General features: G+C 36.8%; 3 protein-coding genes across 7 annotated transcripts in view; 2 read left to right on the forward strand and 1 right to left on the reverse strand.

Moving 5' to 3' along the window:
- Positions 1-25,817, forward strand: part of LOC135073191 (beta-1,4-mannosyltransferase egh) — a 332,203-nt gene that overhangs the window by 299,583 nt on the left and 6,803 nt on the right. The window lies entirely within an intron of this gene.
- Positions 226-4,526, forward strand: LOC135073189 (uncharacterized). The gene is made up of 4 exons (XM_063967263.1): positions 226-544; positions 736-945; positions 1,072-1,283; positions 1,876-4,526. Exons 1-4 carry the CDS (start codon positions 389-391, stop codon positions 1,970-1,972), a joined length of 675 nt encoding a protein of 224 aa, XP_063823333.1. The 5' UTR covers positions 226-388; the 3' UTR covers positions 1,973-4,526.
- The window catches only part of LOC135073190 (tyrosine-protein kinase Btk), a 35,292-nt gene continuing 14,669 nt past the window's right edge, over positions 5,195-25,817 (reverse strand). The window contains exons 2-14 of one of the 5 annotated variants that reach the window (XM_063967268.1): positions 19,253-19,340; positions 17,636-17,718; positions 17,346-17,423; positions 17,127-17,191; positions 16,733-16,798; positions 16,027-16,155; positions 15,258-15,451; positions 14,240-14,411; positions 13,446-13,611; positions 12,915-13,010; positions 12,616-12,757; positions 12,212-12,345; positions 5,195-9,522 (exon numbers count right to left, since the gene is read on the reverse strand). In XM_063967268.1, the coding sequence (XP_063823338.1) occupies positions 9,421-9,522; positions 12,212-12,345; positions 12,616-12,757; positions 12,915-13,010; positions 13,446-13,611; positions 14,240-14,411; positions 15,258-15,451; positions 16,027-16,155; positions 16,733-16,798; positions 17,127-17,191; positions 17,346-17,423; positions 17,636-17,718; positions 19,253-19,319 (1,494 nt within the window). In that variant the 5' untranslated portion in view covers positions 19,320-19,340 and the 3' untranslated portion in view covers positions 5,195-9,420. Of the gene's footprint in view, positions 9,523-12,211; positions 12,346-12,615; positions 12,758-12,914; positions 13,011-13,445; positions 13,612-14,239; positions 14,412-15,257; positions 15,452-16,026; positions 16,156-16,732; positions 16,799-17,126; positions 17,192-17,345; positions 17,424-17,635; positions 17,719-19,252; positions 19,412-25,817 lie in introns of those variants that run through there. The other 4 variants (XM_063967267.1, XM_063967266.1, XM_063967265.1 and 1 more) reach the window with 4 other exon arrangements.

The raw sequence follows: 25,817 nt of genomic DNA on the forward strand, positions 1-25,817 counted from the left end.
GGGGGCCCGAAACGAGCTGTGCCTAGGGGCCCCGAGATGGTTAATCCGGCCCTGTGTATCATAGCTGTGTAGTTTTATTTCGCCTGCAGCGCCATCTGTTTTCACCTTTGGTTCAACGTTAGTGGCCATTTATATAAAGGCCAAAGCAGTTATTTCTCATAAAAAATTATAGTTGACATATTATGTCAAACTGACAAATGGTGTCTTAGCTGTCAAATGCGTGGAGCGCGAAGTGTCAGTGTGTGTTTTTCTGGTTTCTTCCGTATTTATTGATAAATCCAAATCTTATGAAGAAATTATAAAACTTAGGATATACAAAGTCGCTATTTACTGATATTTAATTCCAAATATAACAGAATATACACCGTAACAAAGTACATAATAAGATATGGCAGAAGAACCGAAACCAGTAAATGAAAGTGATCTCAAAGAACTAAAGGATCGCATGAATTTGATTGTGAGCGCTGATCCAGCACAATATCATAATGATTACTCACTAAGGAGATATTTAAGGGCTTTTAAGACTGTGGACCAAGCATTCCAGGTACATAAAACTTTTCTTATTCTCTACCCATAATCTGGTACACTGCTGATAACCGAGTTATAGGATATTGATTTTTGTATTTGCTTACATGATAATAAATGACAGTAATAGATAAACAGAGACACGCTTATCGTAAGATTACAGTTTACATGAGAATCCAATGTTTCATACTTAAAATTTTTGAATTTTAGGCTATAATCAAGACCAACAAGTGGCGTGGTGAATATGGTGTAGCAGACTTGCAAAATGATAAGGAGCTTATAGAAAAATACTCAGATAAAGCCAGAGTACTGAGACACAGAGACATAGTTGGTCGGCCGATCGTGTACATTCCTGCAAAAAATCATAGCTCCAGTGACAGGAATATTGATGAACTTACTAAATTTATTGTTTACTGTTTGGTATGTGAACGTATAATTTTCAGTGTTTATTTGAAATTAACAAACTTTCTTTACAAATATAGATTCTACTATTGAACATTCTTTAGAAATTATATTTACATTGGTTTTGTAAATCTGATATTGCAGGAGGATGCCAGTAAAAGATGTTTTGAAGAAGTTGTGGACAATTTATGCATTGTCTTTGATCTGAACAACTTCACGCTGTCCTGTATGGACTACCAGGTGCTGAAGAACCTAATATGGCTGCTTAGCAGACACTACCCTGAAAGGCTGGGTGTGTGCCTGATCATCAACGCACCTACCTTCTTCTCTGGATGCTGGGCAGTTATAAAGGGCTGGTATGTTACATTGGAGGAGAGGAGAGGAGGAGGCTTTACCCAAGTGGGGCCACAATCAAGAGAAATACTTAATTAATTTTAAATAAAACTGTAATAATTGTGGATTTTTAAAGCTATAATAATAATGTTACATTGTTGGTCTGAAACTGAATGTCTTTTCAACTTTTTGCTTACTACATACAGGATTTCCCAGAAAGACCATCATTATCAAACTTTATATGTACTTAATATTGGGCTGATGAGTGCCCTACTTAATAGTATTAACTAGGTTTTGCCTGCGGCTTCACCCGCGTGAAATTTAGTTTGTCACAGATCGTCATAAATTATAGCCTATCTATTATTCTGGGTTATAAATAATAATACTGTAAAGTTTCATCAAAATCCGTTAGTAGTTTTTGCGTGAAAGAGTAACAAATATCCATCCAGACATGTAAACTTTCGCATTTATAATACCTACTAGGATAAGAAATATGTAAACAAGTTTAATGTACCTAATGTTTACAAAGTTGAATGTCTGTATAGTCTATGGTCCTGATAACCTGTTGCTCTAACAACGAAAATTTGTTTTATTTATAATTATTTATGTTTACAGGCTTGATGAAAACACTGCAGGGAAAGTGACATTTGTCAGTTCAGAGATGGATCTGTGCCGATACTTGATACCAGATATTCTACCGACCGACATGTAACTATGACAAGGATAACGTAACGATAAATGCATGTAGTAAGTATACAGTGTAATTAATTTTAACGTAAATTATGTTAATTGTGAATGTGGATATTCTATGAGGTAATTTACATTATTATAGTTACAAACCATAACTCCAATACATCAGAATTTGTCATTTATATATTTAAATAGGCAATAATAATATTTTTGCATAAACATACATTAACTATTACACTGTTTTTCAAATTGTTATTACTTACATATTTTATAAATTTTATTTAACATTGTTAATATATTTTCCAATATTATACTGAAAGTGAGATGAAAGTGATAAATAATGGGGATGTTGCCTGGGTCAAAAAGCAAGAGTTTTAATTAGTCCGTCAGTTAACTTATCAAAAAATACTCTACTCGTATTTTTCACTTTTTCAAACTAATGAAAATTTAAAGAGATAAAGCGCCCCAAAGTTCATAAGAAGAGGCCCGTGACGTCAACGCTTGCTTAAAAATGCCGCACGTTGTGACGTCGTGCGCAACTTCAACGCACCATAACTATGTAATTATTTGTTAGATTGACAAATAAAATTATACGTGTCCAATATTTTTTGATATTAAACATTACGGACTAAAAAAATTTTTTTAGGCAACTAGCCTATTATACTAATTCCTATTACATACTGAACAACATTTGTGGGGTCAAGAAGGTAATTCAGTTTTCCATAGTGTTTGTAAACAAAGCTTAATTTTTAATAATAATAATCATATTTTTAAGGTGTAGTACATGTGAAACAAAACATTAACTTGGAAAATATGAATAAAGAAATATTTATTAAGTTTTACAAACACCTCTGTTTACATTTACCCTGCTTGACACTATGTGCTGCATATGTGCTAATAAAAATATTCTAAGCTTTTTGTTAAATCTGCATATTATGCCTCCAATCCATGTACACACATAATATTTTCATCTAAGGAAATACCTATTAAGTTTAATTCATGTTCTTGAAAACTTGAGATTAACACTTGCCATTAAACCATTAATGTACCTTTCTAATGCTTTAATTGTTATTGAAATGTTGTTTTTTTTTGTTAAATAAAACTGTTATAGTCAATTAAAATGAGGATATTACAATATTTTCCTGAGTAACATTAAACTTGTATCATAAGTAACATGTTGTTTTCGTTATTACACTTACAAATTAATTGTGAACAATCTATTTCAATTAATTAATAGAAGCATTTTAACATGTAAAGTGCATATGAGCAGTTGAAGGCCGATTCCATTAACGTGGGTGCAACATTTAGACGCATTTAACCCTTTAACAGTCATAACATAATCAAAATTTTCATTGTTTTTGGACCTAAGACAAGCGAATAAGGCTCAAAATATGGCACATTTTCCCTTCCAAAATAATGGAAATTCTGTAATTGCTCGGCCTGTATAAGGTAAATAAGCATTTTTGTGCCTCAACATAGATTTACAAGACTGCTATTGAATGCCCCTATGCCCCCTATAGCTTATTAATTTGATAAAATAGCACATTTTATTATAATCCTTTGAATCGAAAGATATTGTAATTTTAGGGAGCCATACTGACTCATACTACAAATAGAATATTCTTACACATACATAGTTCTCTAGTCAATGGTAGGTACACATAAATTAAACCTATTCAAAACTTAAAAATTATCTTAAGAATCCTAATTTTATTGTAGTTGTATTCATGTAACATGACTGTGTATGAAAAACTATATTTATTTATGTACTTACACAAAACGAAAAACTACGATCATTACCAAATACTTGTCATAATTATTTTAAATAAACAAACTTATTCATTCCTGGATGTTGATTTGATCACATCAAATGTTAATTTAGTGATAAATAAGATTTTAAAACATCCAAACTATTTCAAATAGATCAAAAAGTCCTGAGCGTGCACTATGATTGATTAAATTTCTATAATATTTAATTCAATCACATCACAGGCTTTAATTTTCTCTGATTTATAGTACTTACAGCAACGTCAATGCTCTTTAAAGTATTCCTGAATAAAACTACAGGGTATTAAGTCTCTCTAAAATCGTATATTGTCAAACTGGCTGTATTTTATTGGTTGATAATGTAATTTCTTCTTCAGTCTTCATCTTGACGCTAAGCCCTTTTTAGAGGCTAAACACACTTCGGTATGTGTAAGTGGGCGTTTCATTTAAATGCTATCAGTTAGTTTAAAAATCATGGTTTATGTTATGTTCGGAAATAACTAGTAAATAATTTTGTCTAATATATTACCCAAGCAATAATTTATTGACATAATAATAACAATACATTATCGATAATACCAAGCCAGGTTTAAAAAACAATAAAGATTTTACGCATTTACTAATAATAATATTTTGGCCCATGTCATTCCTTAATAAACCTTAAACAGAGAATAGGCTAATTATATTTACTTAAATCTAGTTTTATTGCAAAGTAATGATTTATTTTTGTCAAAAATATTATGTAAGTATTGTATTTGATGTATGTAATGAGTGTATGTAATATAAATATATGGCGAGCAATTCATGAACTCAATTGTTTTTATTCCACTATTTCCTAATTTTGTTTATAGTTCCTAGCACCTCTATGAAAATGTTAAAGATGAGTATTGGCGTATCGTAATTACATGATCTTTTTTTTTATGCATAAAAAGGCAGGTATTTGACCACAATCGCACCTGATGTTAAGTGGGATGCTCTCGCCTTGAAAAGGCCCGGATTATAGTCTTCGGGAAAGACAGCAGCAGGCAACAAATTCCTAGCCGTTCGCATTATAAGAGACATCGAAACGCTTAGTGCGAGCTGGTGGAATGTCAACAATATAGGGATGGTACGCTAACCTGCATCTGGTTCCCCGATGGTAGCTAGATGGTATCTAGCTAGGGTAGCACCATAATTGTCCAAATTTTACAGTCATTCAATCCAGCAGGAGATCCGTAAACGAACTAAAGTCTGTTGTTCTGGAATGGAGGCCGCGTGCCGGAAAACGCAGCGTGGGACGTCCACCCACAAGGTGGACCGACGACATCATAAAGGTAGCAGGACTTTATAAACTAACTGCTAGTTTATTATCCACATAATGGTAACTGGTAATAAATTAAGTAGTACTGACTTTACCCCTTATTTATGTAGGTATTTCCGTGTCCGCAAAGGAAAATTTTACCATGAAATTAACATGAAAAGAAAAATAAAACCACAATTTATTAATAATGATTTTATTCGACTTAATAGTTTTATAAAACAGTTATACAAATTAATAGTTGCTGTACAATTCAAAAGCAAATTACACTATTTAAATAAAGAGTCTATATTCAATTTGTTTTATCAAGCTATGTTTTGTTTATATTGTACTCCTCAACTGTTACTTTCATTTCATTACAAATTACATAGTACTTAATAACAAACTATAGTTTTCCTAATAAAATAACAATACAAATTAATAGTAGCGCTATTTCTAAGCACTTTCGACAGATATCACAATAAATCGTAAGATTTACGACCAAATGACTTATGGACTCGCTAAGTATACATTTTAGAAAATAATAATGACTGTTTCAAGCTATGAACTAATTCATCCTTCGTTAAACCACCATTGAGAAAGGTAATAAGTTTGCAGTAAATGTATCTTCGACCGCCCACCTATAGTGGGATAGATTAAACGGTATGTGAATCGATGATATGAATTTTCTCACTGGTGATTCAAGTTTTGACTTAAAATAATATAAAATTGTTGTATACATATTACTTGAAGACCAACTATCCTGTACTGTTGTTATTTCCGAAGTTTAATTCCTAAAATAGGTAAGGAAATAATTGGCACATATTCAAGTGTCCCCGCTAAGGTCCCTTTTAATTTTGGATAAATCGCAAACCCACGTAGCGCGAAATTATACTACAACCTTTCAATCAATACTTTACTTACCTTATTGGACCGAATTTTTTCGAACTTTTGATAAGCTCCGTATAATGTCACTAGTATGACAAGACTTTAGAATCATTATTAATTTACAATAATCGACGCTAAAAAATCTTTATAGAAACGCGAAAATACACACAGATTCAAAAACTGAAAACGATTGGTTTAATTCTAAGATACCACTGCAACCATGGTGGACAATGCTTCAGTGTCTTTTTTGTTTATTTTTGTGCCCACTATACGTAATTATGACACTAAATACATAATTATGACTAGTTATCAACGAAAGGAATGTACAAAAGTAAAAACAGCCTTCGAGTACAAAATTTAGCAATACAATAACAAATTCGGTTTATTTGTGACAATCTTAACATGCTAAAGCAATGACATGTGTTTACCAAAAATAATGTTTTCTATTGTGCGTCGTTCAAATGCATGGTACATGTTCTATATGTCATCTAATAATATATTAAATAACTACTATAATTTATGTACATTAATAATTACACAAGTAATGATATGATGATGGGCTTATACTCCTTCCTTACAATGTACGATTGATATTGCACTACCTATGACGTGCATGCAAAAGGAATAAAGGTATACTATGACTGTGGTGAATATAATGAATTGAAAATTACGCGTGACGTGGATTATGATAAATATCGTTACAAGCTAGTCGTACTACCATACATAATTAATTTAAAAATGAGTGCCACTCAAAATACTGACATGGTTAGTTGACACGTACGGGCCATGTGTTGTACCAGTCTAAATGGCTCTACTATTTCTACGAAATGTATCACATATAACTTGAGATATACCCACCCAGAAACGTTATTTAACGTTTACCGGGATTACACTTAGAACCTATATTAAAACAGAACTTTAGCGAGATAGATCCGAAAATTAATATTTCTTTGTCTGAAATTTCAAATAACGTCTCTGTAGCGGACTGGTGGCAGTGTATTATGTACATTTTAAGGGTAATAACTGTATAGTTTCTTCAATTCCTTTAGTTTATCCCATCAATTCCATGCATGTATTTATTGTCCAGATTCGATGTGGGGCGTTTCTGCGATAACTGAATTGAAGTCCGTAGTTTACCACAAATATTTTTATTTCATTACTCTTCATAATAATCAATCAAAATTTTCCCACAAATTTTGGGTTACACTAGACGCATTGAGACTATCGAATCGTAATAGACAATTTTATTGTTCACGTATTTATTGGTTGTTTTCCAATTGCTAATTTCGTGTGGTATACAATAAAACACTACCTAGTTATCTATCTAATGTTACATTGTCTAGAATTTCATAGTTTCAGTTATTTTATGAAGACTATGTTTGGAAAAAATCCGTATAATCTATAAATGTTTTGCGGTTGGCATTATAATTTCCATGCAATATATTCAATTCGTTGAATTCTTTCACAGCACAAAATCGGACAATCTTCATCTGATAACATAACTCAATGATTTAATAATAAACGATTACGCATTTTAGGATTGCCCAGCAGTCCTTGTAAGATGTTTTTGCATTCATCATCTTATCAAATTAGCAAGTTGTAATATACTCTGTAACAGCACGTAGCTATACATCACTTTGTTTTTTTATTTTGAAATTACAAAAACAGTCAATGGTATGTATGAGATTTTTTTAATTAATAGATCTAAAATCTGATAAAAGGACAACTAATACCCGCCTTTTGTTAAAATGCCTACAAAAATATCAAAACTATCCGCGAGACTTGGCTACTTTCGTAAATTTTTGGCCACACAGGGATTTTTGGAGACACATCAACGACATTCGAGCTATTATTAGTAGTACTGAATGATTAGTTAAAAATTGTCTGGAAGAACATGGAAGACAATTACTTTCAGACAAGCAGAAAAAATGCGGAACCGATGAGGCAATGGTTGTGCTCGGAAGAAAATGTATGCAACGATAAATACTTGATAGTAAACAAAATGTAATTTAGATTGTTATAATGGACATGCCAGTAATAGTGTAGTAATGTTTAGTCGGACGGCATGGTTACAATCGCTGATATTGTTCAATGTTCATGTCCCTAGTAGATTAGTGCAGTGAAGTGTAGTGTAGTATTGATTTCATTGCATAGATTGTTCAAACTGTTGGTGGTATGTCATGCTGGTAGTGTAGCGTTTTGTATCATAGTGTAGCATTCAGACGAGCTTGATGACATTGCTGACATTTTTAACGCCAGTAGTGGTATCTATAGTAGTGTAGCGTAGCATTCAGACGAGCTTGAATGACATTGCTATCGTTGTACACCCCGGTGGTGGTATTTTTAGTAGTGTATCGTGGTGAAGCGTAGCATTCAAACGAGCTCAGTAACATTGCTGACGTTGCACACACCGGTGGTAATCTTGTAGAGCAGTATCCCGCGATGTATCGTGTTGTAGCGTAGCATTCAAACGAGCACAATTAAATTGCTGACGTTGCACACACCGGTGGTGAACTGGTGATCTTGTAGAGCAGTATCTCGCGATGTATCGTGTTGTATCGTAGCGTTCAGACGAGCTTGCTGACGTTGTTAACGCCAGTAGTGGTATGTAGAGTAGTGCATTGTGATGTAGCGTAGCATTCAGACGAGCTCGATTACATTTTTAACTTTGCACACCGGTGGTGATCTTGTAGAGCAGTATCTCGCGATGTGTCGTGTTGTAGCGTAGTGTTCAGACGAGCTTGATTACAATACTGACTACTTTGGTGAATGTGGTAATCTTGTAGAGCAGTATCTCGTGTCGTGTCTTGTAGCGTAGCATTCAAACGAGCTCAATTACATTACTGACGTTGCACACACCGGTGGTGAATGTGGTGATCTTGTAGAGCAGTATCTCGCGATGTGTCGTGTTGTATCGTAGCGTTCAGACGAGCTTGCTGACGTTATTAACGCCAGTAGTGGATTGTGGTGTAGCGTAGTATTCAGACGAGCTCAATTACAAAACTGACGTTATACGCCCCGGTGGTGGTATTTTAGTAGTGTATCGTGGTGTAGCGTAGCATTCAAACGAGCTCGATTACATTGCACACACCGGTGGTGAACTGGTGATCTTGTAGAGCGGTATCTCGCGATGTATCGTGTTGTAGCGTAGTATTCAGACGAGCTTGATTACAATACTGACTACTGTGGTGAATGTGGGTGATCTTGTAGAGCGGTATCTCGTGTCGTGTCTTGTTGTAGCGTAGCATTCAAACGAGCACAATTAAATTGCTGACGTTGCAGTTTGCACACACCGGTGGTGAATGTGGGTGATCTTGTAAAGCAGTATCTCGCGATGTATCGTGTTGTAGCGTAGCATTCAAACGAGCTCAATTACATTACTGACGTTGCACACACCGGTGGTGAATGTGGGTGATCTTGTAGAGCGGTATCTCGCGATGTATCGTGTTGTAGCGTGCTCAGACGGGCGGCGCGGCCTGGCGGCGCGCGCGCGGCAGCGTGGCGGGCGGCGGCTGCAGCAGGGCGAGCAGCAGGCGCAGTCAGTCGGCCAGCACCAGCTGCATCATGTCCGCCAGCTCGTCCTTCAGCACGCGGAAGGACGGCCGCTCGTCGGGCGCGTGCCGCCAGCATGCTAGCATTACCTGGAACAAACGATCACCATCATTATAGCCTCTACAGATCACAGAAACTAAAGGGAGACGTGATCGCTTACTATGGGCAGGCCTGTTCATCTCCGCAAGTTTACATCGAAAACAAAACACGCACGATGGCCCACCTACAGGATACTATTCGACAAGGCCTCACATACGAGCGAACATTGACTCACGCACGCGTATTCTTGTGTATGATGGAAGAAAATAAAGAAAACGGTGTACTAAATATTGTGCAGTATTTAACTGCCTAAATAATAATAAAAACACAGAATGTACTTTTTAAGTTGCCTCAAGACACTGAGAGGTAAATAAGTAGTTAATATTATTCATGCTAAATCATGTATTTCCTCCGCCATTTTCCGCAGTTTGGCACCTCACGTCACATCATTTTACCGAAGTCAGCCCTATAGCTTCGGCGCATTGCCGATCACTGACGTTTGTCTACAAAATGGTGCTTGACTCTTGAGACAGGCTAAATTACACCATATCCTATCTCTATCCTCTGGGGTACCCCAAGGCTCTCATCTGGGCCCTCTTTTATTTAATTTATTTATCAATGACATCGTATCAATTTTTAAAAACACTGACATTCTAATTTACGCTGACGACATGAAAATTTTTAGACAAATTAAATCACCTTACGATTGTGTTTTACTGCAAAATGACCTTGACGCGCTTTGTGCCTATTGTAATTTTAATCATTTGACTCTCAATACAAATAAATGCAATTCTATCTCGTTTTCGCGGAAAGCGAAGCCGATTGACCATCATTACCACCTAAATAACATAGTTCTTAAAAGAGTGACAGAGGTGAGAGATCTGGGAGTTCATTTAGATTCCAAATTGACATTTAAAACACACATAGACATCATGACTGCTAAGGCTTACCGAATGCTGGGATTCGTTTTAAGAACGGGAAGAGATTTTAAACTATGTTCTACAGTTTCATTACTTTACAACTCGTACGTAAGGTCCATTCTGGAGTATGCATCATCTGTCTGGAACCCACAATACAAAATATACATTGACTCAATAGAAAAAATTAACAAAAAGTTTGAAAAACACTTACGTTACAAAGCTGATAAGTTTGGCGGAACACTTCCTAATGTACCATTTCTTTTAGACCGTCGCATTGAGAAAGACCAAGTCTTTCTCTACAAAGTTTTAAATAACCATGTTGACTCCTCTTTTTTGTTAAGTAATATTAGTTTTAGGTGCCCTCGGACGAGTTCGCGTTCTACAAAACTTTTTTCTATTTCTCTCACTAGGACTAATTATGCTAGCAACAGTTTTGTACCTAGATCTTGTAAGGAATATAATAATAGGTTTAACACGATTGACATTTTTAATTCTTCCTTACCATCTTATAAAAAACAATTGAGAGAATTTTTGAATATATAACTTGCTTTTAATTTTGACCTACATAATTATTGTGTTTTTAATTTATATAATTTTATTAATATTTAACTTTTTGACATTTTATAATTTTTATTAAATTTAACTGTTTGACATTTTATAAAATTGACATTGTATTTATTTGACATTTAGAAATTAATGTATAATTTATTACTATTCAATTAATTTTTAGTCTGCACTCTGTATTAATTTTAACTGTGGAAACTTTGCTGATTTCTGTCCTATTTTTTGTGTGATTATTTGTCTGTATATGAAAATTGTTTGTTTCCCTAATATAAATAAATAAATAAATAAATAAATAAATAAATATTGTTAATGACATTGAGCATACATTTTTTTAAATACCTTCGCGAAGTAAAACTTCTGTACGTAGTACTTATTATTATTCTGTGCTATGGGCCTCATAAGAAGGCTCAAGGTCACCCAAAGAGCGATGCGTGCTATGCTCGGAGTTTCCCTGCGTGATCAAATCAGAAATGAGGAGATCCGTAGGAGAACCAGAGTGACTGACATAGCCCGCAGAATCGCTAAAATCAAATGGCAGTGGGCGGGGCACATAGCTCGAAGAGCTGATGGCCGCTGGGGCAGGAAGGCGAGCGGCGCAGGACCGGTCTTTGTGGAAATCCTTGGGGGAGGCCTTTGTCCAGCAGTGGACGTCTTTCGGCTGAAACGAACGAAAGGGAGATGTGACAAGGGGGCGGGGCCGGTGTCGCAGCAATATGCCCAAGATAGAACACATTGCTCGTAACAGAAATGATGACAACAGCGACGTCATAATGTAAACATTTGCTTGCGTAGTACTAAAGATTATTCGAACGTTGAGTACTGATAACGCAGTGGATAATGAGCACAGCAACAATGAGTTTCGAGACTCAGTGCATTAGTTGGCATCTCTCTTATATCTCTATGGTAGCCTCTTAGCCAAGGTAACATTCCTGACGGTCTAACAGAATAGTAAGTTAAAAATGTTGCATTGTTTTTGGACCTTAACACAAGGGATTAAAGATTCAAAATGTGGTGGGAACCATATTCCCATTGCCTTATTAAGGGTAAACCTTTCAATGCTTGAAGCTACGCGCAAGCCTATACCTAGACACCAGGAACACTGACAAAACAACAGCTGTGTAATAGGGAATTTAATCGACTGCGGAAAATTGGGTTGCCAAAAACTTTCATGCCAAAATATCGTTTGATCGTGATCAGAAACTTCAGTTCATTAGTGAATGGGCAATAGTATGTTTGAATTAAAAATAAAACTCACATTATAAATTTCATTCAAACATCCTTTGGGTTTCTCCAGCACTTGTCCTCTCTGAACCATCTCCACCACTTCGGAATTCTTCATTCGACCGTATGGCACTTTGCCGCATGTGAACACCTCCCACATTAGTACACCTGTAAAATACAAGTCATTACTTTTACATGTAACCTTTTTACAAGAAAAATAGCTTTCCTCGTATTTTGTTTGTCATTTTAAAATACGCCAGCCAGAGGGTTTCGACTTTCGCCATGTTAAAAAATATGTTTCAGATTTTTTAAATTTTCTTTTGTTTCAAATCCTAGGCAAAAAAGAGTCACTACAATATGATTTTTAAATATGACCCAAAATTAGTTTTTTTTTTTTCAGAACTCACATAAATAAAAAATCAAAGTATTTACACTTACCAAAAGCCCAAACATCAGATTTGGAGGAAAACCGCGTGTAGTTGAGTACTTCAGGCGGCGCCCATTTGATAGGGAATTTCGTACCGCCAGAACTCGTGTATTGGTCGTCCAATACATACCGCGCTAGTCCGAAATCTGCAACCTACAACACATACATTTATTTAGTTAAGCAGGTGAGTTGAAACCCCGTTCATTCGATTTTTTTAATGAAGTAGGTTTATCAACAATTAATAATCAATTAGGTCTTTCTTTGCGAATCTTTTTTTATCGAAAAAAAAAGGCTTTAAATTCATACTTACTTTAACAACATTTTCATCTCCAACCAAACAATTTCTCGCTGCTAAATCTCGGTGAATATAGTTATGCCTTTCTAGATACGCCATTCCTTTGCAGACCTGAAATAAGTTTAAAGAAATCATATTAAATGCTATTCCTGCTCTTCTACTCGAAAGTCTCATTAATTTGATTATTTGGTATTATGTATGTAAATGGTACACAAGAGTAGTGTCGCGTGTAGTACAATTTTGGTGTTTTATGTATGGATGGTACATTGTGTCGTATGCTTTCTCAGGTATACTGTAATATATTAGTGGCATGTCGCATGTAGCTCACTGTCGTGTTATGCGTGGGTGGTTAGATAGTTGGATCATATCGAACGTCGTGTAGTAGTATTCACTAGTGTCTATAGTCTATAGTATACTTTTATCTTAACGCCAGAAAAATTTAATAACTACTTTTATCTTGTCGAATGTGGTCGTCTTGTGAGTGTTATAACGTCGTGTCACGCAGTATTGTTATGTCACGCGTGGTGCACTAGTATAATATCGCACCTGTATGCACATATCCAGCAGTACGCCAGGCCCCAGCTGGTCAGGCGAGGTGCGGCGCAAGTAGTTAAACAGCGAGCCATGCCGCATATACTCGGTTACGATGTAGATGGGTCTGTGCTTGGAACATACGCCGTACAGCTGGACTAGGTTCTGATGTTGGAGTTTACTGTAACAGAGCAACGATAGGAATTAAAATAATTTTCAAAACTGAACAAACAACTCAGCAGAATATTGACTCAAAAGAACGAACGAAGAACGACGCTTCAGACATGCAATGTGACCGTAATATACAAGAAAATTAGGCTGGTCTATTTCCCCATAGAAAGAAAGACTGAGTCAACAATATTTTTCTCAAGAATGTGTGATTTTATCTGTTTCTAAGCTTCAAAAGACAAGTGCAAACGTCTATGGTGGCTCATTTACGAACACTTGGCAATGACAATCTTTGTCTCGTTCACCAAACATTTTTGGTTGATAAAGCCCGGTCTGTGAGTACGTAGAACTTTGTCCAATGACCCCAAACTACCCATCCTTATCGCTCGCGCGTAATTATATTGCTGTCGCGACTGTGCGACGGGCGCCCGCAGTGAGTGTGCGAGCGCGACAGCAACATAATTACGCGCGAGCGATAAGGATGGGTAGCTTGGGGTCATTGGACAAAATTCTACGTGCTCGCAGACCAGACTATAGCTGGACATGTGATCATATTATTTTGTTATTTTCGATCTTCTATACACCCTTATTTAAAGACAAATAAATATTTTATTCAAAGAAACAAGCATTGCTGTACTCACGTCATGACTTTGGCTTCATCAATGAAGTCGTCTTCCGACATAGTGCCCTCCTTCATCATCTTGACGGCGGTGTCTGTGCGGCCGCGCCAGCGCCCGCGCCGGACCACGCCAAACTGGCCCGCGCCTAACTCCTCTAGGAGGACCAGCTCTGATGGGTCTATCTCCCATTTGTCTGTAAATATAGAAGGTAAATTTAACGCGTGTGTAATAAAAAACAAATGACTGCGCGTGTCATATAACCTGTCAGAAGTCATGTGATCTGTTTAGTACGAATGCGCTATCCGCTATGTGTCTGCGCACATTATAGGGATGGCACAGTAAGGGATTTTTAGGTGACGAATAATAATGTTCCTTATAGTTTTAACGCAACGGTTGAAATTGCAATGTTAATTAAATTAGCAAGCCACGGGAATCACGGCATGCTTAGGAATACCGAAGCGGCAGCTTTCGAGATGTGTCCTAAACCGCACGAGCGTATTCGTGACACAATTCGGCAGGATGCCGCAACATAATTTTGCAGTAGGTGTTCGTGTGCATATAAAGATGCCTAAGGATGCCACCCGATAATGTGCGAGTTTTTGAACCATTGACATTCTTAGCTAATATGCTCTTACCGACCGACGACCTCATAAAGGTAGGCGATGCAGAGCTCCAGTATGCTGGGACAACAGTTAGATAGAGAGATAGAACTCGCCGCGACTGTTCTGCTTTATCTGGTAATGCAGGCAACTACCAACCGGGCGACATAGAAATCATTATCCTTTTTTCCGCCAGGAAATGCATGAAATTGCATACCCACTGACCCGGGGGAACCAGTCGGTTATGTGAGGCTCTCCCTGCCAGATGGGCAGGGCCTACTCACTCGGTGGGTGTCCTCTCAAAGTCTTTGGGACGGAACTGCGAGTTATTGTCCGAGCTAGACGGCCTAGACATTCTTTTGCGGCTCCGCCCCAGACTGTGGCTAGCTCTGTTTGAGCAAGCAGACGTACTGTGGCTGAAATGATGATGATGCTCTTACCATGCGAGAGGCCAGCTGTGGGCGGCGCGGGTCGGTCGCAAGGCGTGGTCTTGAGCCGCGAGCACAGCCCGCCGCTGTTATGCTTGTGATAGTTGATGAGCTCCGGTATGCTGGGGCAGCAGTGCTTGTCAGAGAGATAGAACTCGCCGCGGCTGTTCTGCTTTATGTGGTAGTGTTTTGTTTGCGGGTGGTTACTGGAAGAGAAAATGATGACATGAAAAGTGTGTGGAAAAACCGCATCCAAATTGGATCACCCGTTTAAGACTCACGGTATAAACCAGGGGTTCCCAAAATGGGGGGCGCGGGTTATCTGTGTAGTTAAGTATTAAATAACCTGCGACCTCTGAGAGAATGCACTCCATACGACCAAAAAATAATGGATAAGGATGGGGAATTCTGGACCAAAGAATAAGGATGGGGAGCGCGGATCTTTTTTAGGGGCGCGTCTCAGATAATTTAGGGAACTCCTGGTATAAACAAACATTCAGACATCTTACAAGGACACATAAATATGAATGCTTATTAATTTACGAATTGTTTGGTTAAACAAAAATTTGATTATTAGAAATTGGTGCAGATAAACTCGTCTTTGGCTAAGAAGTCGTTATCCGGTTCCAGTTTTATTGTTGTTGTGCAACATAATATTATGTTGATTAATTGACCATTAGCAGTTTGTGCATTAAAGTTATGGTCTATATTAAAATTTGATGTTCTCTATCGGTATTGGTGATCTGGTTCGGAAAGAAGTGCCATGATACGTGATACTTACACTTTGGTATATAGCGAGAGCGTGTACATGCCCTTAGTGGAGGAATTGCGGACAACGAAGCAACCCTCCTTGTCCTCTTGTTTCAGTAGAGATTCCGCTCTCTGGCGAGACATTTCGCCCACGTACCACCTGCGAGACACAAACAAAACAATAAAAAACTAGCTTTTACCCGCGGCTTTTACCGCGTGAATATGGTTCTGTCCTCCTTTCAAAACATATCCTGTGTTTTCCTTGGGTCTCAAACTATCTCTACACCTCATCTAAATTGGTTAAGAGGTTTAATTGTGAAAGAATTCCCAAACATCCATCTATCCTCTCAAAACTGGATAAAAACTATACTATGTTTCCCTATATCCTCCAGTCCCAAACTATATCTTTACTAAATTACTCTAAATCAGTTCAGGTTTAACCATGTAAAATTAACAGACAGGCAAAGTTACTTTCGCGTATAAAATAAGTAAGGAGCTATTACTAAATTAATTACCAATTAACGAAGTTTTGTAACATCATTACTGGTCATACTGATCGACGCCAATTTGATGTGCAATAATTTTCAACTGCTTCGTGTTATATGAAAAGATGTTAATTTGAATAAAACTTACCTATAAAACAATGTTGTTTTTTAAATGTTTTTTTTATATCAGTATCGTATGGTATGTTGTTGGATATTCAATGTTGATACATTACAAATGAAAAGTAAACTTACTCATATTTTTGTAGTCCAATAGTTTCTTTCTCCTTCACGTAATTACTTGGAATGTATCCGACTGACCTAAAAGGATATTGCAAAAAACATTAAACAATGTGCATGATAACATAACAGTATAATATGACACATAGTAGCCTAAATAAACTATTTAGATTTCCCTATCTAGACTTTATTATAATCATGAATGAACAAAACTATTGTTAATATTACAGTGTGATTTACGCATAACAATGTGGTAAAATTGAAAAGTAGGTTTTGATTAAAATAAAAATTGTAGCGAGTGAATGAACATTTAGGACTAATGAAATAAGTTACTGTAATGTTTCGATACAAAAGGATCTCTATTTCCCAATTAAATTAAAACAAGCAATAAAGTGAAAGTTTTTCTTACCCGTGCTCGTCTTTAACTTTCCACCAATGTTCCTGGGAGTCGTCAATAACTTCATACTCAGCGCCCTAAAAACATTGCAATACTTAATTATAATTTTCTTTTTTTATGTATTTTATTTTCTTTTAATTTTATGTATTTCATATTTAAAAAAAAATTGTTACAAAAACAAATTTAAAAAAGTTTTTATTGATTTGGCATAATGATTCAATAGAAACAAACCTTTTCTAATGAGAGGTCGCCGCTTTCTATGGCTTTGAATGGGTACAGCGCTACCACAACTTTGGTTCTTTGCTTCTCCTGAAAAAAATATTACACGATGAATGAATAACAAAAATAAAAAATATAAACTGTATTATGTTTTATGAGCTCGCATAGTGGTTCAGTGAAATGAAGTGGTGTCGTAAAAATTAAAAAAGTTCGATGTTTATTAAAATCGTGTTATTTTAGGTTGTAAAAAGTGTGATATAGTTATGGTAGTGTATAAAATAAATTAAAAAATGAATAGCTACCTTTGAATTTACCTTTGGCTTGGCCGACGGAGTGCCGGGAGGGGCGCCGCCGCCTCCTGGCATTGTGACCGCCGCCGTGACAGCTATAGATAAAACAAATAATTGTAAATAATCAGGATAACTTTAGATCCTCGTCATCATGAACGTCGAGGCATTTATATTTTGTGCATTTAGTGTCTACTGCCAACGACTCTCTCTAGCTTACTAGAGGCAAATGGAAGATGGGAGGATGGTGGATGGACTTTAGTCCTTGAGATGACTTGAGTTCTATTCATTACTGCACTTACGATCTTAGTCAGATAATTAATAATTAATGACATCGCTACCAACACTTAACTAACTTTCTGAAGGGCAATCTTGAAATCTTTTAACAAATACAACAACCGTTTGAACTGTTCTTGCAGAGTCAAACACATGTAAAGCAATTCAGATATTTTGGGTTTTGGATTTATGGAGATGACAATGTTCATCACAGTTAAATGTGGACATGGCATTAAAATGTACTTGAGTAAAACCACATTGCATTTTTGAACAATACTTCTCAAGGACTTTAACAAATAAACAAAAATGCATTTTACAGTTGTAAGTGCAAAAAAAATACATTTTATGAGGAACCGATAAATGCCCGTAATAATATTCATCTTTGAATAGGCAAAAATAAGAGTTAGGGTGTGGATATTTACCATCTTTTCCTAATATTAACAAACACATTTTGAGAAACAAAATATTGGAACGTCAATAAAGACCATTTTTGGAAGTATACTTTTATTCTCATTTAAATGTAGAGCAGTTTTCAAATGTAAATGTAACTTAATATACATAATTCAATAATGTGCATGCTCTAAGTCCGCTAATTTACAAGGTTCTTGTATCGGAAAACACTTTTATCTCTTTGAACATTGGTTGACATTATACCTCGACCTTGTTCTTTAATTTCTTATTCTTATTTTAGTGGTAAATGTGATTTATGTGGTCAACCTTCATTACGCGGCCAGCTTAGTTACAAAAAATCTGATGATATTTTAATGTTAATTTCAAAAAACTTGCTCCAATTAAAATTAATTTTAATAGTTCTAATGAGTAGCTGATTAAATAAATCTACAAAGTTATTGAGCGAAATCCCAAAACACATTCTATAAACTAGGTAAATTGTAAAAAGTGAAAATTATGAAAACTTATTAATGACGTTGTGTTAATGAGCACTTGAACTCATCGCTCATCATCACATAATGACGAAATGATTGCCTACTATGGAATAACAAAAATGTTCTTTAATAATGATGTTGATTGAAGTCATGGTGTAAAAAACAATACAAAAACACATTTTGAATGTAAGTATATCCATTGGTGCTATGAATTAGTAATGTGGCGCATCAGTAACAAACAAAACAAAAACATGTTATCGTCTATGAGAAGTACAACCAGCCATGTCGAACTAAACACAGGTTAAGGGTTATACTTAGACATCACTTGTGAACAAAACACTGCACAAAATCACTCGCTGACATTACACAAACGCATTACACGACACCTGAGCAAGGAAAGTTGCAGTGAGACGAGTGAACGCAACCGGTAGCGGCGAGGCCACAAATAGAGGTCACCAGAAAAGTGCCATACCCTCTAATGCCGGGAGGAATGATGATAGAGACAGGCATGGTATCTTAGACTTCTTCTTGGTGACCATGGGTTCGTCTTCGGACTTGGTCTGCAACATGGAAACGGTAAATCGGCGGACGTTCGCGCGCGACACCTGGCTGCGACTGCCGAGTAACGTGTCAATGTACCGCTCTCGAGATAAGCCACATTCACAGTAGAGCCTCCGCGGCCCCGCGCTGCCTAGCTCAGAGAACGACTCAAGTTTTTTGCTGCACTTTTTCGAATGCAATCTCAGATGCTCGACAAAGATGATTACAAATAATTCGGGCAGGTGAAATCGGATGCGATAAAAAGTTATTGAGATGTTTGATGTTCGAAGCGGAATTGATTGCGTTGAAGAAAAATTATACAAAAAATATCCCTTAGATTGGAATACCGTCACGCAATAAAGTTGAATAGATTTGGACTCTATCCTAAAAGTAAATATTTACAGTTACTCAGGGATGTCACTGGATAACAAATCTATCTCTCGAAAAATTCCAACGCAAACTACGAGTATAATTTTTAATTATAATAATAAAATCATAAATGGCTAAATTCAAAATTTTACATTCATAACAATAAACAAATATGTAGTTATTTTAAAAAAACCCTCTCCCTAGTCTCACATCGATATCTTAATTCAATTCAAAACCTACAATGCAGCTTTAATAGATTTAATGCATCAATGTCATTTTTTTGTTTCCATGGAGGACAAGTCTTTATACTTGTCGAGACGAGGTAGCGAGGGCTTCAAAGATGGTCGCGGCCTACATTCACCATTCGACGCGCGCGCGCAGGCGGCTCGCGGTCTTGCTTTCACCTGCCCACCAAATATCGGGTGCGAGAGGGACGAGTGATTCACGTCACTAACGACAAATCGACTTGCTTGTATAGAACGTATGCTGCCTTCCGCGGAAACCTATCGCTGTCAAACCAGACACCGAAGCGTTTATTTTTTCTTGTCTCGTTTTTATTGTTATGCGTATAGCATATCCAGGAAATGTAGAGACAGGATAAAGTTCTGTTGCCGTTTGATCGAGGATTCAATACGAGGAAACATTGAATTGTCAATCTTTGTTATATTTGTATTATTATTATTAATAAAGCCAATTTAATTTTAGGTAGGTAATTATATGAAATAGTGGGATGAAAATATTAATTGAAACAGGAATAATTCTTTAATCGCTAGCGAAATAAAGTTCTTTATTATTAGATTCGAATCACAATATTATGTTGAATATTAACTGCGTTTATTAGCATTTATTGTTACTTATCAGTAGTCCTGAATTTATTGTCCTGAATTCAAACGAATAAAATTAGGAATACATGTAATAAATAATTGTGTACTTATTATATTGAAACGAGCTTACGTACTGCCTTATTGAAACCCTGTATTATAGTAAAACTCGAGCCATGAGAAAATCCATAATCTACATAACTTTCAGCTTCATAATGTATCTCGCAAGATCAAGAACTCGAAGCGAAGGTAAACTTGCCCCAGGACTTTCTCAACAGCCTTAAGTAGTAAGCTCTTAGCAAACTTCGCAAGTCCCGGCGAACTAACCTTTTAGTTATCATAAACTCGCGACAGAATTAAAAGTTACATTTACTGAAGTGTGCCATTTTCCGAATAATATAAACGCCTCAGCAATACTTGATATAATAATAAAACATTTTCTCTAACCTTGTAGAAACGTGCTGTCTAAGATAGCGCCTGTGAAAGATACAGAGAAATTGTATTTCTACGAATTACCGAGATAATAAAACGAGTAGGCGTGTGACCCCTGATGTAGGCTGTAGACTTAGAGATGCTTGCCTAATCAATTCTAAAAAGCAAGAAAACTAAGGTTATGAGTTTTCCTTATGCCAAAGTTCACTAACGCGCGTAGTCACAAACATTACTGTGAGGTCTCACAGTGCGCGTAAACGCACAGGGTGACACACGAACCAATCACAGAGCTCTATTCAACGCTGTGCGTTCGATTTGCCGCTTTACGTAAGCAAACATTGTTTTAGTAGGGAATTTAGTGCAATGATTTGTATGGAGACCCCTCCACTTTGGTATAGAAGGCTCATTTTTGCAACAGTGGTTCTTTGGGTGCTCCTGAGTGGATTTCCGTCGGTAGACATCGGGAGCCCCCCCTGTGGTAGCAGGGGGAGGGGGGGCAAGTTTCCTTCCGCCGCGCTTCACTTTAAGGCCCATATCTTCAAAACTATGGGTATTAGCACAGAATACATAATAGTAGCAACAGAAATTGCACTCCTTTGTGTAGGATCAGATGCCGACATTTTAACGGTAATAATAATAATGCAAAATATCCAACGCACCTGGTGCATTCGAAATCGCACCTTACTACTACGCTCATAAGAGCGCAATTTTTTTGTGTTCAGAGTTGATCTACCTCACAGCTCAAGCGTCAGGGTTGTATAAGCAAAGTAAAATAAATAAAAACTTAATTTTAAGAAGCATTTATTTTATTTACGATTGGTAAACTTTAATCTAGTGGTGTTTGTTTAGTACGTACCTATTAATAAACTTCAATGTTGCGATAATTCGAAATTGGACAAACAGTTTTAAAAGGTGTAGTGTCGGAAAATAGACACGGTGAAGTAAAGATAATGTTTATATTAGCTAAAATATTTTTTTTGCTACAGTTTTTTGTCATAAATATTTCAAAATTATTTAAAAAGTGTAGTTTTTATAATTATTACAGTTAATTATTATTCCTAAATATTACGATTTTCCATTAAAGAAGGATAACAGTGCTGTTGGAACAATAAACCTTGATTGTGACGATGATCGACCGAGCGTGTATAGAAATACACGTGTGCTCACAGGCGCGTGGCGGCCCTGACTGATTTGCAACTTGAAGTTGTCGCGCGCTGTAGGTAATTATCTCGGCCGGCATAGGCGAGTGACGGAGGCCTGGTATTAGGGCAAGTGTGGTATCATTTTCGGATAATTAAAGGATGGCGAATTCATTTCTAGAATAAACTTTTTGCCTTTTCATACAAAAAAATTGAAATATTGAGTAAAATTCACAAAAACCAAAAAGTGTTTTTTTAACATCGTTTACTTTTAAACCACTGGAGATAATCTAATAAAAAAAATATGACCTGAAAGCTACATTTATCAGGATTATAAAAATATAGCATTGTATGGTACTTTTTTCGCAAAAAGTAGGTGAAAAAAATTTTTTCTTCAGGACACAGCGGGCGAATTTTATTGCGCATCGGAAAAAAACAATTATTTTATCCATGAATTCATACTATTTGGTTCATAAGCAAGCAAGAATTATTATTGTCGAATTTATTTAGAGTTGCTGGCACATCAATCTACCATGATTTGTATTTTTTCGTCAATTGATTTTGAACTCTATGTGTGAGACATAAGGTTGAAAATAGCTTAAATACATTTTAATATTGAAAATATCATAAGAAGAAAGCACTAAATAAAGAACTTTAATTTGTCTAAACGTCTTAATGATTATTATTATTCTATTTAACACTTTTATTTCTACATACTATTGTACCAGTGATTTAACGGAAAGGTAAGTGTGAGGAAAATGAGGTTTCACAATCATAGTACGGGAGATATTTTTAGCACAAAGGTAACGGCTGTGACCGTTTTAGTTGTTTTTTTCAGACAGCACCAGCTTCTGCACTACTTCTTGCACTTACATCTCACCATTTCCAGGCAAGCCTCGGCAGCTACGGGCAAACCGGTCCATGTAGGCTCCATCTTGCTATCGACTCTGGTCCACCCCCAACCAGTCGGGTAAAGGGAAGACTCGAGTCGGTTGCTTGCACCTGATCCTATTCGCGAATCCCTTGATATACTGCCAGTAGCCAAGGCTGATACAAAGCTGCTGCTGCTGTCTGGGTTATCTTATGTAGGGCCTAAACTAAGCTAGGTCTAAGCGTAGTCCACAGCGACCCATTAGGATGATTAGGATCTTTATGCTCCATTTTTTTATTCCCTATCATCCAATCCTAGAATCCTATCCATTAGGTGAATTATTAAGCGTCTGAGTGAAAGCCATCTAAGTCTTCTGATGCCGGATATGCTGACCCAAGCAGACCCATCCTTACAGTGTTGATTCATGGACCCCACATGTATTCCACATGCTCGAGAGCTGTCTTCTGTTGTTAGGCCCATTTTGTGGGACATGTGGTTCGTTCCATAATGCCCAGTTTGCGTACCAGTAATTGCTTGGGCTTAGTTACGTACCTTTTATTTCCGCTTAATGAGTTTTCTCCATGACCCTGTATTTCCCTTTAGGAATGATTTGGAGAGGCTTATCTTATATTGTTGGAGCTTTCTTGGATATGGCCATATTATGGCCATGAGGTATGCCGTTAGATAAAAATAAGTACCTATCAGTTCTGACCCAATAGGTATCGCCTCTGACCCTAGTTTCGCTAGACTGTCGGCTCTCCCATTGCATTTGATCCGTGTAGTCCGTGTAGTCTAGGTATCCCACATCAGGGACACTTTCATGCCTTCCGAGTTTATTCATCTTTAAGATTGCATCTAGAATAATTCTAGACTCAACCTTCACTGAGGCGATGGTTTTTGTTTGAGTGCTGCCTGGCTGTGGATCAGGATGTAAATATTGCGTTTCTTACACCCCTGTTCTTTAGTGCACACATATTATAGCGTAGAATTCAGCTTGAAACACTGTAGCAAACCTCCTTAAGCGTTCACTATGTTCGAAGTGTTTACAGTAAACGCCCGTTCCCGTTCCCAAGGCCATCTTTACAGTGGCGGCGTAAGTCCTAAGGCACCCCCTGGTAACCCCCACGATTTTGGGGTTACCTACCGATTCCAAGATTGAAAGACAATGACATAGACCGCAGATTTGCTATGCAGATGCGCCAGTGAGTACTAATCTGTGCGACATGTGTCACCCTCTGATGCTTGGCACCCCCCCCCCCCCCCCCCCCCCTCTACGCCGCTACTGCATCTTTGAGCTATCAGTAAACCAGATTAGGCTGTTCTGTTGGGATTTTGGTCCTCTTTTCTAGTCGTCCCTTGTTCAAGATCTATCCACTTACTTATTAGATCAATCCAAGGGGTTCGCGTATAGGATTAGTTGCAAGCAACCGACTCAGTCTTCCCTTTACCCGACTGGTTGGGGGTGGACCAGAGCCGATAGCAAGATGGAGCCTACATGGACCGGTTTGCCCGTAGCTCCCGTACTATGATTGTGAAACCTCATTTTCCTCACACTTACCTTTCCGTTAAATCACTGGTACAATAGTATGTAGAAATAAAAGTGTTAATTAAAATAATAATAATCATTAAGACGTTTAGACAAATTAAAGTTCTTTATTTAGTGCTTTCTTCTTATGATATTTTCAATATTAAATTGTATTTAAGCTATTTTCAACCTTACGTCTCACACATAGAGTTCAAAATCAATTGACGAAAAAATACAAATCATGGTAGATTGATATGCCAGCAACTCTAAATAAATTCGAAAATAATAATTCTTGCTTGCTTATGAACCAAATAGTATGAATTCATGGATAAAATAAATATTTTTTTCCGATGCGCAATAAAATTCGCCCGCTGTGTCCTGAAGAAAAAAATTTTTTCACCTACTTTTTGCGAAAAAAGTACCATACAATGCTATATTTTTATAATCCTGATAAATGTAGCTTTCAGGTCATATTCGCATCGGAAAAAAACAATTATTTTATCCATGAATTCATACTATTTGGTTCATAAGCAAGCAAGAATTATTATTGTCGAATTTATTTAGAGTTGCTGGCACATCAATCTACCATGATTTGTATTTTTTCGTCAATTGATTTTGAACTCTATGTGTGAGACATAAGGTTGAAAATAGCTTAAATACATTTTAATATTGAAAATATCATAAGAAGAAAGCACTAAATAAAGAACTTTAATTTGTCTAAACGTCTTAATGATTATTATTATTCTATTTAACACTTTTATTTCTACATACTATTGTACCAGTGATTTAACGGAAAGGTAAGTGTGAGGAAAATGAGGTTTCACAATCATAGTACGGGAGATATTTTTAGCACAAAGGTAACGGCTGTGACCGTTTTAGTTGTTTTTTTCAGACAGCACCAGCTTCTGCACTACTTCTTGCACTTACATCTCACCATTTCCAGGCAAGCCTCGGCAGCTACGGGCAAACCGGTCCATGTAGGCTCCATCTTGCTATCGACTCTGGTCCACCCCCAACCAGTCGGGTAAAGGGAAGACTCGAGTCGGTTGCTTGCACCTGATCCTATTCGCGAATCCCTTGATATACTGCCAGTAGCCAAGGCTGATACAAAGCTGCTGCTGCTGTCTGGGTTATCTTATGTAGGGCCTAAACTAAGCTAGGTCTAAGCGTAGTCCACAGCGACCCATTAGGATGATTAGGATCTTTATGCTCCATTTTTTTATTCCCTATCATCCAATCCTAGAATCCTATCCATTAGGTGAATTATTAAGCGTCTGAGTGAAAGCCATCTAAGTCTTCTGATGCCGGATATGCTGACCCAAGCAGACCCATCCTTACAG

The sequence above is a fragment of the Ostrinia nubilalis genome, chromosome 7, assembly GCF_963855985.1.
Source record: "Ostrinia nubilalis chromosome 7, ilOstNubi1.1, whole genome shotgun sequence".
NCBI lineage: Eukaryota > Metazoa > Arthropoda > Insecta > Lepidoptera > Crambidae > Ostrinia > Ostrinia nubilalis.

What these genes read in the sequence shown, in the direction of transcription:
- LOC135073189 (XM_063967263.1), top strand. Translation starts at nt 389, where the DNA reads ATGGCAGAAGAACCGAAACCAGTAAATGAAAGTGATCTCAAAGAACTA. An exon ending in AATTTATTGTTTACTGTTTG is followed by an intron (nt 946 to 1,071) that starts GTATGTGAACGT and finishes CTGATATTGCAG; the next exon opens with GAGGATGCCAGTAAAAGATG. An exon ending in TGGGCAGTTATAAAGGGCTG is followed by an intron (nt 1,284 to 1,875) that starts GTATGTTACATT and finishes TTATGTTTACAG; the next exon opens with GCTTGATGAAAACACTGCAG.